We start from the raw sequence: 16062 nt of genomic DNA, 5'->3' as shown, positions 1-16062 counted from the left end.
GGGTTGACACTGTTGTACCCTCTGACTGCAGGGCAGCTTGAACTTGTTTGGATGTTAGTCGAGGTTCTTTATCCACCATCCGCACAATCTTGCGTTGAAATCTCTCATCAATTTTTCTTTTCCGTCCACATCTAGGGAGGTTAGCCACAGTGCCATGGGCTTTACACTTCTTGATGACACTGCGCACGGAAGACACAGGAACATTCAGGTCTTTGGAGATGGACTTGTAGCCTTGAGATTGCTCATGCTTCCTCACAATTTGGTTTCTCAAGTCCTCAGACAGTTCTTTGGTCTTCTTTCTTTTCTCCATGCTCAATGTGGTTCACACAAGGACACAGGACAGAGGTTGAGTCAACTTTAATCCATGTTAACTGGCTGCAAGTGTGATTTAGTTATTGCCAACACCTGTTAGGTGCCACAGGTAAGTTACAGGTGCTGTTAATTACACGAATTAGAGAAGCATCACATGATTTTTCAAAGGGTGCAAATACTTTTGTCCACCCCCTTTTTTAGGTTTGGTGTGGAATTATATCCAATTTGGCTTTAGGACAATTCTTTTTGTGTTTTTTCATTGAAGACAAATTAAATGAAGATAATAAGACCAAAGAATTTGTGATTGCAATCATTTTCAGGAAGAAACTGAGTATTATCTGACAGAATTGCAGGGGTGTCAATACTTTTGGAAACCACTGTACATGAATGTTAGCCCCACCGAGGGGCACAACGGGGGACGTGTCCCCCATATACCCCAGACCTCAAGATCTATGGAGCGCGGATGGTTGCATCCTCATGCTCCAGAGTCTGTAGAACTGTCGAAAATAGCTGAGAGCGGCGCTATGGACGCAGAGTCGAGTGGCGGGGAACATGAACAACCAGCCACACTAATGAACGTCTCCTGGTCATGATCAGGGGTGAAGGAAAGGGGACACAACCCCAGATGTGGAACCTGCAACAATGTATCAACAATCATTTCTGATGCTACAAAAAACTTTGAGGAAAGCAAAACAAGCATCTGCTACACCGGAGATTCCTGTGCTCCGGCACTCAGCGTCCGCCGGTGTCATGTTACACACGGTTACATGTGTGTCCGTCACTTCTGCAGATTGTTAATACGTCGGCGCTTCCTGTGCCTCAGACAGGCAGAGAAGTTCTCATGCAGAGCACATCCCGGCGCCGCCACATCCAGACACAATCACACCCGGAACTAGGAAGGGAAACTTTGAAGTTAATGACAAGTCAGATGCAGGACAAGAGCCCACGTCAGCGCCAGGACGGCAACACCTGGGCAGGGAACAATGCCACCACAAGACAGGGCAGGGAACAATGCCACCACAAGACAGGGGAGGGAACAACCAGACGGCGGCCACGTGTCTTAGGGTCTAAAAAAATTAGAGCAGAGATTTTTTTGTTGTAACCTATAATTAGGATTTTTTTTATTTTTTTATTTGTTGCTCAGTAAAAAGTAGTGACAATTTAACTGCACCCACAGCATCGGGTCCTGCAGAATCCTCACCACAGCGAGGGGTCCTACAGACTCTTCACCAGACACTGACGGAACAGCTGATGGCCCCGCGCGCTGGGACACTGGCGGAACCGCTGGCGGCCGGGTACTGGACACTGGCGGAACCGCTGGCGGCCGGCTACTGGACACTGGCGGAACCGCTGGCGGCCGGGTACTGGACACTGGCGGAACTGCTGGCGGCCGGGTACTGGCGGAACCGCTGGCGGCCGGGTACTGGCGGAACCGCTGGCGGCCGGGTACTGGCGGAACCGCTGGCGGCCGGGTACTGGCGGAACCGCTGGCGGCCGGGTACTGGCGGAACCGCTGGCGGCCGGGTACTGGACACTGGCGGAACCGCTGGCGGCCGGGTACTGGACACTGGCGGAACCGCTGGCGGCCGGGTACTGGACACTGGCGGAACCGCTGGCGGCCGGGTACTGGACACTGGCGGAACCGCTGGCGGCCGGGTACTGGACACTGGCGGAACCGCTGGCGGCCGGGTACTGGACAATGGCGGAACCGCTCGCGGCCGGGTACTGGACAATGGCGGAACCGCTGGCGGCCGGGTACTGGACACTGGCGGAACCGCTGGCGGCCGGGTACTGGACAATGGCGGAACCGCTGGCGGCCGGGTACTGGACACTGGCGGAACCGCTGGCAGCCGGGTACTGGCGGAACCGCTGACGGCCGCGTGTGTGAACAGGGGTCAGTGGGTCCATTCATCCAGCGCCGCAGACACGGCGGTACCACGGGCTGATCGTAGGCAGCAGAGAGCCCCTGATCGTCAGCTCTGCGGACCACTCTCACACATACAGAGCGCTCAGCAGGACACTGCACACACTTGTACGGGACACAGTAAGTAGGAAGTTACCATGGCGACAAGGAGCGCCCCTTACCTGGCCGTCCCCGTTGCTGCTGCCCCCTGCGCCCTCCAGCTGCTTCTCCCGGTACAGAGACCACAGACCCACGTTGGGCAGGAAGAGCAGGGCGGCCAGCCCCAGCCCCACCGCCTGCAAGAGCCGCTTCTGTTTCCGCCGCATGGGAAGAAGCCCACGCCCTGCCAGCCAACTCCGCACCGACAGCCCCGGACACCGACACAGCCACCGCCGGGCAGCGCTACCTGCACTGAGCCTCCGCGCCGCCGCCGCTGCCGGGAGAGGGGCGGGGACACGCTGCGCACTCCCGCTACCTCTCAGCCAGCGCGCCTGAGGCTGGACACGGTGTGTGAGAGCTGCGCTGCCGCTGACTGTCCGCCAGAGGGCAGTGCGGCGCTGAGACAGCGAGACAACCTGTGGCTGCTGCAGAACTACAAAGCCCAGCAAAAGGTTTATTTTTATTTTTTTTGCAGGATGAGTTGTGAATGGCAAATAATCTGCTGAAAATCAAGAGAACAATTCTAAGTGCAATGAAATGCTCCGTCATTGTTATATTTTTTTAAATTATTTTAATAAAAATGTGCAGTAAAAATGATGTGAAAATGTGATTCAAGTCGGTATGAGTATCGGGATAAAACATTTTTATGGGGTTTTTATATATTTTAGTAGTTAAAACATTTTTAGGAAAAAAATTAGTTTGTGTCGCCATTTTCTGAGCCCCGTAACTTTTTTATTTTTCCACCGGTGGCGCTGATTGAGGGTTCACCTTTTGCGCGCCGAGCTGTAGTTTTTAGGGGTACAGTTTTGGGGTAAATGTGTCATTTTGATCTCTTTTTATTGCATTTTTAAGAAGAAGTGCAGCCATCAAAAAATGCTATTTATGATGTGTTTTTTCTTTTTAGCATTTAAATAATTTTATATTTTAAAGGATCAGTCTTTTATGGACACTGCGATACCGAATGTGTTTATTTTTTTTACTTTTTTACATTATTTTTTAATTGAGCAAAGGGGGGAGGGATGGATGTAGCCTATTACATTTTCTTTTCTTAATATATATATATCTATTTTTGTATTAACGTTACTTTATTTTTTCTTTTTTTACCTTTTTACATTATTTTTTCATTGGGCAAAGGCGGGGTGGGGGTAGATGTAGCCTACTAGATTTTTTCTTAATTTAATATATCTATATATTTTTTGTATTAACCTTAATTAATTATTATTTTTTTTACATTATTTTTTCATTGAGCAAGGGGGGGGGGGGTGTAGCCTATTATATTTTATTATTTAATATATATATTTTTTTGTATTAACCTTACTTTATTTTATTTTATTTTTTTTTACATTTTTTTTTCACTGAGCAAAGGGGGGAGGGATGGATGTAGCCTATTACATTTTTTTTTACTTAATATATATATATCTATTTTTGTATTAACATTATTTTTTCTTTTTTTACCTTTTTACATTATTTTTTCATTGGGCAAAGGCAGGGTGGGGGTAGATGTAGCCTACTAGATTTTTTCTTAATTTAATATATCTATATATTTTTTGTATTAACCTTAATTAATTATTATTTTTTTTACTTTTTTTACATTATTTTTTCATTGAGCAAGGGGGGCGGATGTAGCCTATTAGATTTTATTATTTAATATATAGATTTTTTTGTAGTAACCTTACTTTATTTTATTTTTTACTTTTTTACATTATTTTTTCATTGAGCAAAGGGGGGGATTTTTTTTATTTTATTTTATATATATATATATATATATATATATATATATATATATATATATTTTTTTTTTACTTCTTTACATTATTTTGTCATTGAGCAAAGGGGGGAGGGATGGATGTAGCCTATTAGATTTTTTTTATTTTATATATACAGTACAGACCAAAAGTTTGGACACACCTTCTCATTTAAAGATTTTTCTGTATTTTCATGACTATGACAATTGTACATTCACACTGAAGGCATCAAAACTAGGAATTAACACATGTGGAATTATATACTTAACAAAAAAGTGTGAAACAACTGAAAATATGTCTTATATTCTAGGTTCTTCAAAGTAGCCACCTTTTGCTTTGATGACTGCTTTGCACACTCTTGGCATTCTCTTGATGAGCTTCAAGAGGTAGTCACCGGAAATGGTTTTCACTTCACATGTGTGCCCTGTCAGGTTTAATAAGTCGGATTTCTTGCCTTATAAATGGGGTTGGGACCATCAGTTGTGTTGTGCAGAAGTCTGGTGGATACACAGCTGATAGTCCTACTGAATAGACTGTTAGAATTTGTATTATTGAAAGAAAAAAGCAGCTAAGTAAAGAAAAACGAGTGGCCATCATTACTTTAAGAAATGAAGGTCAGTCAGTGCGAAAAATTGGGAAAACTTTGAAAGTGTCCCCAAGTGCAGTTGCAAAAACCATCAAGCGCTACAAAGAAACTGGCTCACATGAGGACCGCCCCAGGAAAGGAAGACCAAGAGTCACCTCTGCTTCTGAGGATAAGTTTATCCAAGTCACCAGCCTCAGAAATCGCAGGTTAACAGCAGCTCAGATTAGAGACCAGGTCAATGCCACACAGAGTTCTAGCAGCAGACACATCTCTTCAACAACTGTTAAGAGGAGACTTTGTGCAGCAGGCCTTCATGGTAAAATAGCTGCTAGGAAACCACTGCTAAGGACAGGCAACAAGCAGAAGAGACTTGTTTGGGCTAAAGAACACAAGGAATGGACATTAGACCAGTGGAAATCTGTGCTTTGGTCTGATGAGTCCAAATTTGAGATCTTTGGTTCCAACCACCGTGTCTTTGTGCGACGCAGAAAAGGTGAACGGATGGACTCTACATGCCTGGTTCCCACCGTGAAGCATGGAGGAGGAGGTGTGATGGTGTGGGGGTGCTTTGCTGGTGACACTGTTGGGGATTTATTAAAAATTGAAGGCCTACTGAACCAGCATGGCTACCACAGCATCTTGCAGTGGCATGCTATTCCATCCGGTTTGCGTTTAGTTGGACCATCATTTATTTTTCAACAGGACAAGACCCCAAACAGACCTCCAGGCTGTGTAAGGGCTATTTGACCAAGAAAGAGAGCGATGGGGTGCTACGCCAGATGACCTGGCCTCCACAGTCACCAGACCTGAACCCAATCGAGATGGTTTGGGGTGAGCTGGACCGCAGAGTGAAGGCAAAAGGGCCAACAAGTGCTAAGCATCTCTGGGAACTCCTTCAAGATTGTTGGAAGACCATTTCCGGTGACTACCTCTTGAAGCTCATCAAGAGAATGCCAAGAGTGTGCAAAGCAGTCATCAAAGCAAAAGGTGGCTACTTTGAAGAACCTAGAATATAAGACATATTTTCAGTTGTTTCACACTTTTTTGTTAAGTATATAATTCCACATGTGTTAATTCATAGTTTTGATGCCTTTAGTGTGAATGTACAATTTTCAAAGTCATGAAAATACAGAAAAATCTTTAAATGAGGTGTGTCCAAACTTTTGGTCTGTACTGTATATATATATATATTTTTTGTATTAATGTTACTTTATTATTATTTTTTTACTTTTTTACATTATTTTTTCATTGAGCGAAACGGTTGGAGGTAACCATTTCATTTTTTTTCTTAAATATTTTTGTATTAACATTGCTTTTTTTTAGCCTCCTATGGGGACTTAAACGTTCGATTGTTTGTACTGTACACTATATAGTGTACAATTACTGATCTATGAAACCGAGCACCACGATGGCCGCATCAGGGATGGGAGGCAATGGGCGCCTCATGTAAGAGTGACAGCGGCATTTAAATGGTTAAACACCAGCGATCGGAGCTTGCCGTTAGGAAGGGGTTAAGCGTTGTACAATGAAAGGTATTAAACTTTCGAATACTTTTTTTTATGGCAATTATTTATCGTTTCTAAAACCTCTGCTTGCTGCTAGTGAATGGAAGCATTCTGCCCGCTGTTAGTCCAGGTCAGGAGACCCGTGGTCCGTATATACGGACTATGAAACACATTTAACCCTCGCTCCGCACACACAAGATGAACATCTCAGCCGGTCCTGCTAAAGTTGACAGGTTTGTCCGACTAATATAATGTGTATGGGAGCCTTAAAGGGATATCCAGGATTGCAACATTGATGATCTGACCTTGGGATTTTGTGGAGGTCCGATTCCACGAATCACCATCACCAATTAGTCATTAGGGGGGCTGCAGAAAGTGTTCAGTGTCTGGAGCTGGAGCACCACACACGGCGTAATGGCCGTTCCCAGCTCCTCCAGCTCATCTCCCATTCACTTCGATGGGAGTTGAGCTGTTCTGGTGGCCGCGGGGTGAGGTATTAGCTGATCAATGGGGGGACCCTTGTATCAGACAACATTAGTCAATGTTGCTCACCTGCCTTAAAGGGAATCTGTCAGTAGATTTTTGCTATGTTATCTGAGAGCACTATAATATAGGGACTGAGACCATGATTCCAGCGATGTGTCACTTACTGTGGGGTGTGTTTTGCTGTTTCAATAAAATTAGTGTTTTATCAGCAGGAGATTATCACTACAGGACTAGGTGCCTCCTGGTCCAGCCACGCCCCCAGCACTACCCAGAAAAGCCAATCGGTGGTGTGGGCGGAGTTATACACAGCTCAACATTCCCAGATCTACAGCAGAGAAAACTGTGATTCTATCACAACTGCTGCACCCACTGAACTAAGTGATGCATCACTGGAATCAGGGTCTCTGCCCCTACATCATGCTGCGATCAGATTACATAACAAAAACCTGCGAAGAGATTCCCTTTAAGGATAAGCAATCAGTATAACAGTCCTGGACAACCCCTTTAAGAGTAGCAGAGGAACAGAAGATAACAACATTTTCTGCCATATCGTTATTAAATGCGGCTAATTGTACATAGACCTCAGGGCGGCCATTAAGCTGTCTATAGCAAAACGTTCTTTGTTCTGTGCCGGATCTGTAAAACCTCTATCTGGTAATCTCTGCTCCTGAACATATTGATGTATTGACGCCTTTCCTTCCTGGACATAATTGTTTGACTCTAGTAAATTGGTCCGCAGAAAGGGTACCTGTCATTCCCCCTATTAACGGCGCTAGGAATAGAAAGAAGAAAATTAGCTCTTCATGCCTTTCCACAATGTTATCATAGTGATGGGGGCAACCGCTCAAAGAAACTTAGCGGGCAGCCCCCCATCTCCGCTGCTGCCAAAGATGAATCGAGTGATGGGCACTAACCTGACCTCCTTTTCCAGATGGGCATTTTAACAACTGGTATGTGAAAAGCAGCCTGGGCAGGGAGGGTGGATGGTGGTGGCACCAGGTCTCCAGTGCAGGGAGCGTGGATGGTGGTGGCACCAGGTCTCCAGTGCAGGGAGGGTGGATGGTGGTGGCACAAGGTCTCCAGTGCAGGGAGAGTGGATGGTGGTGGCACCAGGTCTCCAGTGCAGGGAGGGTGGATGGTGGTGGCACCAGGTCTCCACTGCAGGGAGGGTGGATGGTGGTGGCACCAGGTTTCCATGTGCCACCATCCTCGAACTAGTGTGAAAGGGGGTGCGCCATCATAGACACTTTTTGATGCAAAATACATGTTTTTCCGAATTATCAGATTATAACGGGTCTGGGGACCACCAGGATGGGGCACATTACTGCAAGATAGGGACCACCAGGATGGGGGCACATTACTACAAGATGGGGACCACCAGGATGGAGCACATTACAGCAAGATAGGTACCACCAGGATGGAGGCACATTACTACAAGATAGGGACCACCAGGATGAGGGCACATTACTGCAAGATGAGGACTACCAGGATGAGGACACATTACTACAAGATAGGGACCACCAGGATGGGGGCACATTACTGCAAGATAGGGACCACCAGGATAGGGGCACATTACTGCAAGAAGGGGACCACCAGGATGAGGGCACATTACTGCAAGATGGGGACCACCAGGATGGGGCACATTACTGCAAGATGGGGACCACCAGGATGGGGGCACATTACTGCAAGATGGGGACCACCAGGATGGGGGCACATTACTGCAAGATGGGGACCACCAGGATGGGGCACATTACTGCAAGATAGGGACCACCAGGATGGGGCACATTACTGCAAGATAGGGACCACCAGGATGGAACACATTACTGCAAGATGGGGACCACCAGGATGGAGCACATTACTGCAAGATGGGAACCACCAGGATGGGGGCACATTTTTGCAAGATGGAGACCAGCAGCATGGAGCATACTACTGCAAGATGGGGACCACCAGGATGGGGGCACATTACTGCAAGATGGGGACCACCAGGATAGGGCACATTACTGCAAGATGGGGACCACCAGGATGGGGGCACATTACTTAAAGATGGGGACCACCAGGATGGAGCACATTACTGCAAGATAGGTACCACCAGGATGGTGGCACATTACTGCAAGATAGGGACCACCAGGATGGAGCACATTACTGCAAGATGGGGACCACCAGGATGGGGCGCATTACTGCAAGCTGGGGACCACCAGGATGGGGGCACATTACTGCAAGATAGAGACCACCAGAATGGGGCACATTACTGCAAGATAGGGACCACCAGGATGGGGCACATTACTGTAAGATGGGGACCACCAGGATGGGGCACATTACTGCAAGATAGGGACCACCAGGATGGGGGCACATTACTACAAGATGGGGACTACCAGGATGGAGCACATTACTGCAAGATAGGTACCACCAGGATGGGGCACATTACTACAAGATAGGGACCACCAGGATGAGGGCACATTACTGCAAGATGAGGACCACCAGGATGAGGACACATTACTACAAGATAGGGACCACCAGGATGGGGGCACATTACTGCAAGATGGGGACCGCCAGGATGGAGCACATTACTGCAAGATAGGGACCACCAGGATGGGGCACATTACTACAAGATGGGGACCACCAGGATGGGACACATTACTGCAAGATGGGGACCACCAGGATGGGGGCACATTACTACAAGATGGGGACCACCAGGATGGAGCCCATTACTGCAAGATAGGTACCACTAGGATAGGGCACATTACTACAAGATGAGGACCACCAGGATGAGGGCACATTACTGCAAGATGAGGACCACCAGGATGAGGACACATTACTACAAGATAGGGACCACCAGGATGGGGGCACATTACTGCAAGATGGGGACCGCCAGGATGGGGCACATTACTGCAAGATAGGGACCACCAGGATGGGGCACATTACTGCAAGATAGGGGCCACCAGGATGGGGCACATTACTGCAAGATGGGGACCACCAGGATGGGGCATATTACTGCAAGATGGGGACCACCAGAAAGGGCCACATTACTGCAAGATAGGGACCACCAGAATGGGCCACATTACTGCAAGATAGGGATCACCAGAATGGGACATATTACTGCTAGATAGGGTCCACCAGAATGGGCCACATACCTGCAAGATAGGGACCACCAGAATGGGGAACATTACTGCAAGATAAAGACCAATAGGATGGGGCACATTACTGCAAGATGGGGACCACCAGGATGGGGCACATTACTACAAGATGGGGACCACCAGGATGAGGGCACATTACTGCAAGATGGGGACCACCAGGATGGGGGCACATTACTGCAAGATGGGGACCACCAGGATGAGGGCACATTACTTCAACATAGGGACCACCAGGATGGGGGCACATTACTGCAAGATGAGGACCACCAGGATGGGGCACATTACTGCAAGATGCAGACCACTAGGATGGGGCACATTACTGCAAGATGGGGACCACCAGGATGGGGGCACACTACTGCAAGATGAGGACCACCAGGATGGGGCACATTACTGCAAGATGGGGACCACCAGGATGAGGGCACATTACTGCAAGATGGGGACCACCAGGATGGGGGCACATTACTGCAAGATGAGGACCACCAGGATGGGGCACATTACTGCAAAATGCGGACCACTAGGATGGGGCACATTGCTGCAAGATGGGGACCACCAGGATGGGGCACAATACTGCAAGATGGGGACCACCAGGATGGGGCACAATACTGCAAGATGGGGACCACCAGGATGGGGCACATTACTGCAAGATGGGGACCACCAGAAAGGGCCACATTACTGCAGGATAGGGACCACCAGAATGAGGCACATTACTGCAAGATAGGGACCACCAGAATGGGGCACATTACTGCAAGATAGGGACCACCAGAATGGGCCACATTACTGCAATATAGGGACCACCAGAATGGGCCACATTACTGCAAGATAGGGACCACCAGGATGGGGCACATTACTGCAAGATAAGGACCACCAGGATGGGGCACATTACTGCAAGATGGGGACTGCCAGGATAGGGCACATTACTGCAAGATGGGGACCACCAGAAAGGGCCACACTACTGCAGATAGGGACCACCAGAATGGGGCACATTACTGCAAGATAGGGACCACCAGAATGGGCCACATTACTGCAAGATAGGGACCACCAGAATGGGGCATATTACTGCTAGATAGGGACCACCAGAAGGGGCCACATTACTGCAAGATAAGGACCACTGGAATGGGGCACATTACTGCAAGATAGGGACCACCAGAATGGGGCATATTACTGCTAGATAGGGACCACCAAGATGGGGCACATTACTGCAAGATGGGGACAACTAGGATGGGGCACATTACTGCAAGATGAGGACCACCAGGATGGAGGATGGAGCACATTACTGCAAGATGGGGACCATCAGGATTGAGCACATTACTGCAAGATGGGGACCACCAGGATGGGGGCACATTACTGCAAGATGGGGACCACCAGGATGGAGCACATTACTGCAAGATGGGGACTGCCAGGATGGGGCGCATAACTTCAAGATGGGGACCACCAGGATGGGGGCACATTGCTGCAAGATGGGGACCACCAGAATGGGGCACATTACTGCAAGATTGAGACCACCAGGATAGGGGCACATTAATGCAAGATAGGTACCACCAGGATTGGGCACATTACTACAAGATAGGGACCACCAGAATGGGGCACATTACTGCAAGATAGGGACTACCAGCATGGGGCACATTGCTACAAGATAGGGACCATCAGGATGGGGCACATTACTGCAAGATGGGGACCACCAGGATGGGGCACATTATTACGAGATTGGGACCACCAGGATGGGGCACATTACTGCAAGATGGGGACCACCAGGATGGGGCACATTACTTCCAGATGGGGACCACCAGGATGGGGGCACATTACTACAAGATGGGGACCATCAGGATGGGGCACATTACTGCAAGATAGTGACTACCAGGATGGGGCACATTACTGCAAGATGGGGACCACCAGGATGGGGCACATTAGTACAAGATTTGGACCACCAGGATGGGGCACATTACTACAAGATGGGGACCATCAGGATGGGGCACAATATTACAAGATTGGGACCACCAGGATGGGGCACATTACTACAAGATTGGTACCACCTGGATGGGGCACATTACTATATGTTTGCCAGAATTATTATATGGTGCTATTTGTAAAGCTATATTACTGTATATGGCCAATTGGAGGAAACAAAAATGTTAAAATAAAAAAAGTAAAATAAAGCATGAAAAAATATTTTGCCGCTAAAAATGCTATTTTATATATAAACTAAAGTCAACAGAAAAAAGTGCACATTTATTATCGCCACATCCGTAACGACCAAAGCAATAAAAAAAATAAACACAGCAAAAATGTTCAGACGGTATATACAAAAAAAATGGTATCACTAAAAATGTCACTTTGACCTGCAAAGAATGCGGCCCCCCAAATTCAAATTTTTTCTATGTGCGGCCTATAAACCCAGTCGAGTTTGAGACACCTGGACTAGACTGTTGTTGAATAGGAAACTGGTAAAACGCCAAACACGTCCTCCACCTCCCTGCAGGTGTCTCATTACGGCTGATTAACTGTAATTTTATGACGGCGTTCAAATCTAAATCTAAACATAGACAATCAAGAAATGAAGGAAAAAAACTCTACAAAAAAAAAAACCTGATTCTAGGACCCCATATACTTGAAGCAGCACCTGAGAGATTTGGCATATCTTGGGCAGTCCTAAAGATCTCCATACACATTAAATATCTGTTGACTAAATGATTGTTTGGCCGACAGCTATCTCTTCCGACTCGGCCAAGTTCTTCTATGTTCTCTACTAGAGAACCGCTGGCATCAGCTTATCTCTCCTTAAAACCAGAGGTTCGACCACTGAAGTTCCAATGGCCGGAGACTTTTCTCCCTTAGCATCATCTGTTGAGGCCCCATACACATTGGATGTGTTGGCTGAAATTGTCAGACTCAGCCGACATTATTCTAATGCCGACTTGGGCAAATTTTGGCCCATAGGCCACAGCCTGATCTCTGGCTGTATTTGTCCAGCCCGTGGACCAAGACATTCGAAGGGCTGAAAACAGTGGCCCACCGGTCTCACCATGCAGCTGCCCTCTCACGTCCAGCTTCCCGTTGTTACCGCTATCTGCGTCCTCAGAACTCACATAACGGTGAATATAATGGTGAAGGGCTGTGAAAACATCGTACTGTGTGTGTGAGGGCTGTGGGGACACCATATTGTGTGTGGGATGACTGTGACGGCATCATACTGTGTGTGGGAGGGCTGTCGGGGCATCATACTGTGTGTGGAAGGGCTGTGGGGACATCATACTGTGTGTGTGAGGGCTGTGGGGACAACATAGTGTGTGGGATGACTGTGACGACATCATACTGTGTGTGGGAGGGCTGTGGGGACATCATACTGTGTGTTGGAGGGCTGTGGGGACATCATACTGTGTGTGGGATGACTGTGAGGACATCATACTGTGTGTGGGACGGCTGCGGGGACATTATACTGTGTGTGGGAGAGCTGTGGGGACACCATACTGTGTGTGGGAGGGCTGTCGGGGCATCATACTGTGTGTGGGAGGGCTGTGGGGACATCATACTGTGTATGGGATGGCTAAAGGGACATCATAATGTGTGTGGGAGGGCTATGTGGGTATCATACTGGGTGTGGGAGGGCTGTGGGGACATCATACTGTTTGTGGAAGGTCTGTGGGGACATCATACTGTGTGTGGAAGGGCTGTAGGGGCAGTATACTGTATGTGGGAGGGCTGTGGGGACATCATACTGTGTGTGGGATGGCTCTGGGGACATCATACTGTTTGTGGAAGGGCTGTGGGGACATCATCCTGTGTGTTGGATGACTGTGGGATCATCATCCTGTGTGTTGGATAGCTGTGGGGACATCATACTTTGTGTGGGATGGCTGTGGTGACATCATACTTTGTGTGGGATGGCTGTGGGGTCATCATACTGTGTGTGGGATGGCTGTGGGGACATCATACTTTGTGTGGGATGGCTGTGGGGACATCATACTTTGTGTGGGATGGCTGTGGGGACATCATACTTTGTGTGGGATGGCTCTGGGGACATCATACTGTTTGTGGAAGGGCTGTGGGGACATCATCCTGTGTGTTGGATGACTGTGGGATCATCATCCTGTGTGTTGGATAGCTGTGGGGACATCATACTTTGTGTGGGATGGCTGTGGCGACATCATACTTTGTGTGGGATGGCTGTGGGGTCATCATACTGTGTGTGGGATGGCTGTGGGGACATCATACTTTGTGTGGGATGGCTGTGGGGACATCATACTTTGTGTGGGATGGCTGTGGGGACATCATACTTTGTGTGGGATGGCTGTGGGGACATCATAGTGTGTGTGGGATGGCTGTGGGGACATCATAGTGTGTGTGGGATGGCTGTGGGGACTTCATACTGTAAAAAAATCCCCTTACGGAAGTCAGGTCACATGTGTTCATGCTTCTACAAAACAACAGATTGAGTGTTGGGGAGGAGGAATTTATGAAGGTGTGGGAAGCTAAAAGAAATTGTATATTTTTACACAAATCAAACTTTGTGACTTTCTGCCATAGATTTTAAGTCTAATTTACAGATTTTTTTTTAAAATCACTATAGTTAAAGAATAACTAAACTTTGAATTTTTTAGTAATTTTGTCCAGCATGGAAAATTATGAAACTTTCTGAATTACTTTATTATGGGATTTGTCTTCATTCCTGTAAAAAAAATACTTTTCTCCAGCCTATTTCCTGCCTTTATCTGCATTGATATTAGGAAGTAATCATTTGGAGTACAGATGATGGCAGTGAAAGTTCTCATTTAGAGTACAGATGATGACAGTGAATGTTCTCATTTGGAGTACAGATGATCGCAGTGATTGTTCTTATTTGGAGTACAGATGGCAGTGAATGTTCTCATTTGGAGTACAGATGATGGCAGTGAATGTTCCCATTTTGGAGTACAGATGATGGCAGTGAATGTTCCCATTTTGAAGTACAGATGATGGCAATGAATGTTTTCATTTGGAGTACAGATGATGGCAGTGAATGCTCCCATTTTGGAGTATAGATGATGGCAGTGAATGTTCCCATTTTGAAGTACATATGATGGCAATGAATCTTCTTATTTGGAGTACAGATGATGGCAGGGAATATTCTCATTTGAAGTTCAGATGATGGCAGTGAAGGTTCCCATTTTGAAGTACAGATGATGGCAGTGAACCTTCTTATTTGGAGTACAGATGATGGCAGGGAATATTCTCATTTGAAGTTCAGATGATGGCAGTGAATGTTCTCATTTGGAGTACAGATGATGACAGTGAATGTTCTCATTTGGAGTACAGATGATGGCAGTGAAACAGTCAGCACAGCCCCTGTCTCCTCCTCTGCAGAACAATCTCCTGCAGCAGGTTATCTCCAGAGTTATTGAGACACAGGTGCAGAGCTGACCCATCACTGTCATCATCTGTACTCCAAATGAGTATGTTTAGAAATCAATATAAGCAAATGGACTGGAGAAAAGCCGGGGTGGAAGCCACTTACATGCAATTTCTTTTTTTTACAGATATGAAGACAAATCCCCTAATAAAGTTTCATAACTTTCTATGCTGGACAAAATTATAAAAAAATAAAGTTTAATTACTCTTTATCATGATGTAAAAAAATGTGTAAATTAGAACGGAAATTTATGCCAGCGTATAAGTGATGTAAATTTTTCAGTTTGTGGGGCACAGAGGCACCGGATTTATTAGGAGGCATGACCCTCTTAATAAGTTTGGCGCAGTTCACTCCAGCAGACTTTTAATCGCCTCCATTTCTACAGCGTTAGTGACGCCTGACTGCTTAGAAAATGCGGTAATTTTCGGGGCTGAAGAAGACATGATCATTGAGGAGCGTGAGGTAGGTCCAAATGAATGCAAATTGGAGCCGTCTCCCAGTAGTGCGCCTACCATCCTTTATAATAATATTAGCATACACTTGTAGACATCATCATAATGGGCTCATTAAGTGATTATGATGTCATAACATGTCAGCCATTATAAATTAAGAACATTGTTCCCTTGGTAAAAATAAAGCAAAAAAAGTACTTATCCTGGAATACAAATAAGCTCACGTTTCATTTTAAGACTAATTGGCTGCATCTAAGATTGCCAAAGGAATTCTGATATTTTTCTATTTTTATTCTTCTCCAAGGATGGTAAAAAAGACATCATTGTCACAGCCTTTTAGGGGGAAAAAAAATCCTCATTTATCACAGTTTTACATTAATCAGTATCTGTCGCCTCTGCT

General features: G+C 46.7%; 1 protein-coding gene across 1 annotated transcript in view; it reads right to left on the bottom strand.

Moving 5' to 3' along the window:
• GALNT10 (polypeptide N-acetylgalactosaminyltransferase 10) overlaps positions 1–2731 on the bottom strand; it is a 125852-nt gene extending 123121 nt beyond the window's left edge. The window contains exon 1 of the mRNA XM_073649851.1: positions 2398–2731. Coding sequence (XP_073505952.1) covers positions 2398–2541 — 144 coding nt within the window. The 5' untranslated portion in view covers positions 2542–2731. The remainder of the gene's footprint in view (positions 1–2397) is intronic.
• Between the last annotated feature and the right edge of the window lie 13331 nt (positions 2732–16062).

This window comes from Phyllobates terribilis, unplaced genomic scaffold (assembly GCF_046119375.1).
Source record: "Phyllobates terribilis strain yellow unplaced genomic scaffold, ASM4611937v1 Scaffold_10__3_contigs__length_209671492, whole genome shotgun sequence".
Lineage (NCBI taxonomy): Eukaryota > Metazoa > Chordata > Amphibia > Anura > Dendrobatidae > Phyllobates > Phyllobates terribilis.
The sequence above is the reverse complement of the archived record's forward strand: the minus strand, read 5'-3'. Positions and strand labels throughout refer to the sequence as shown.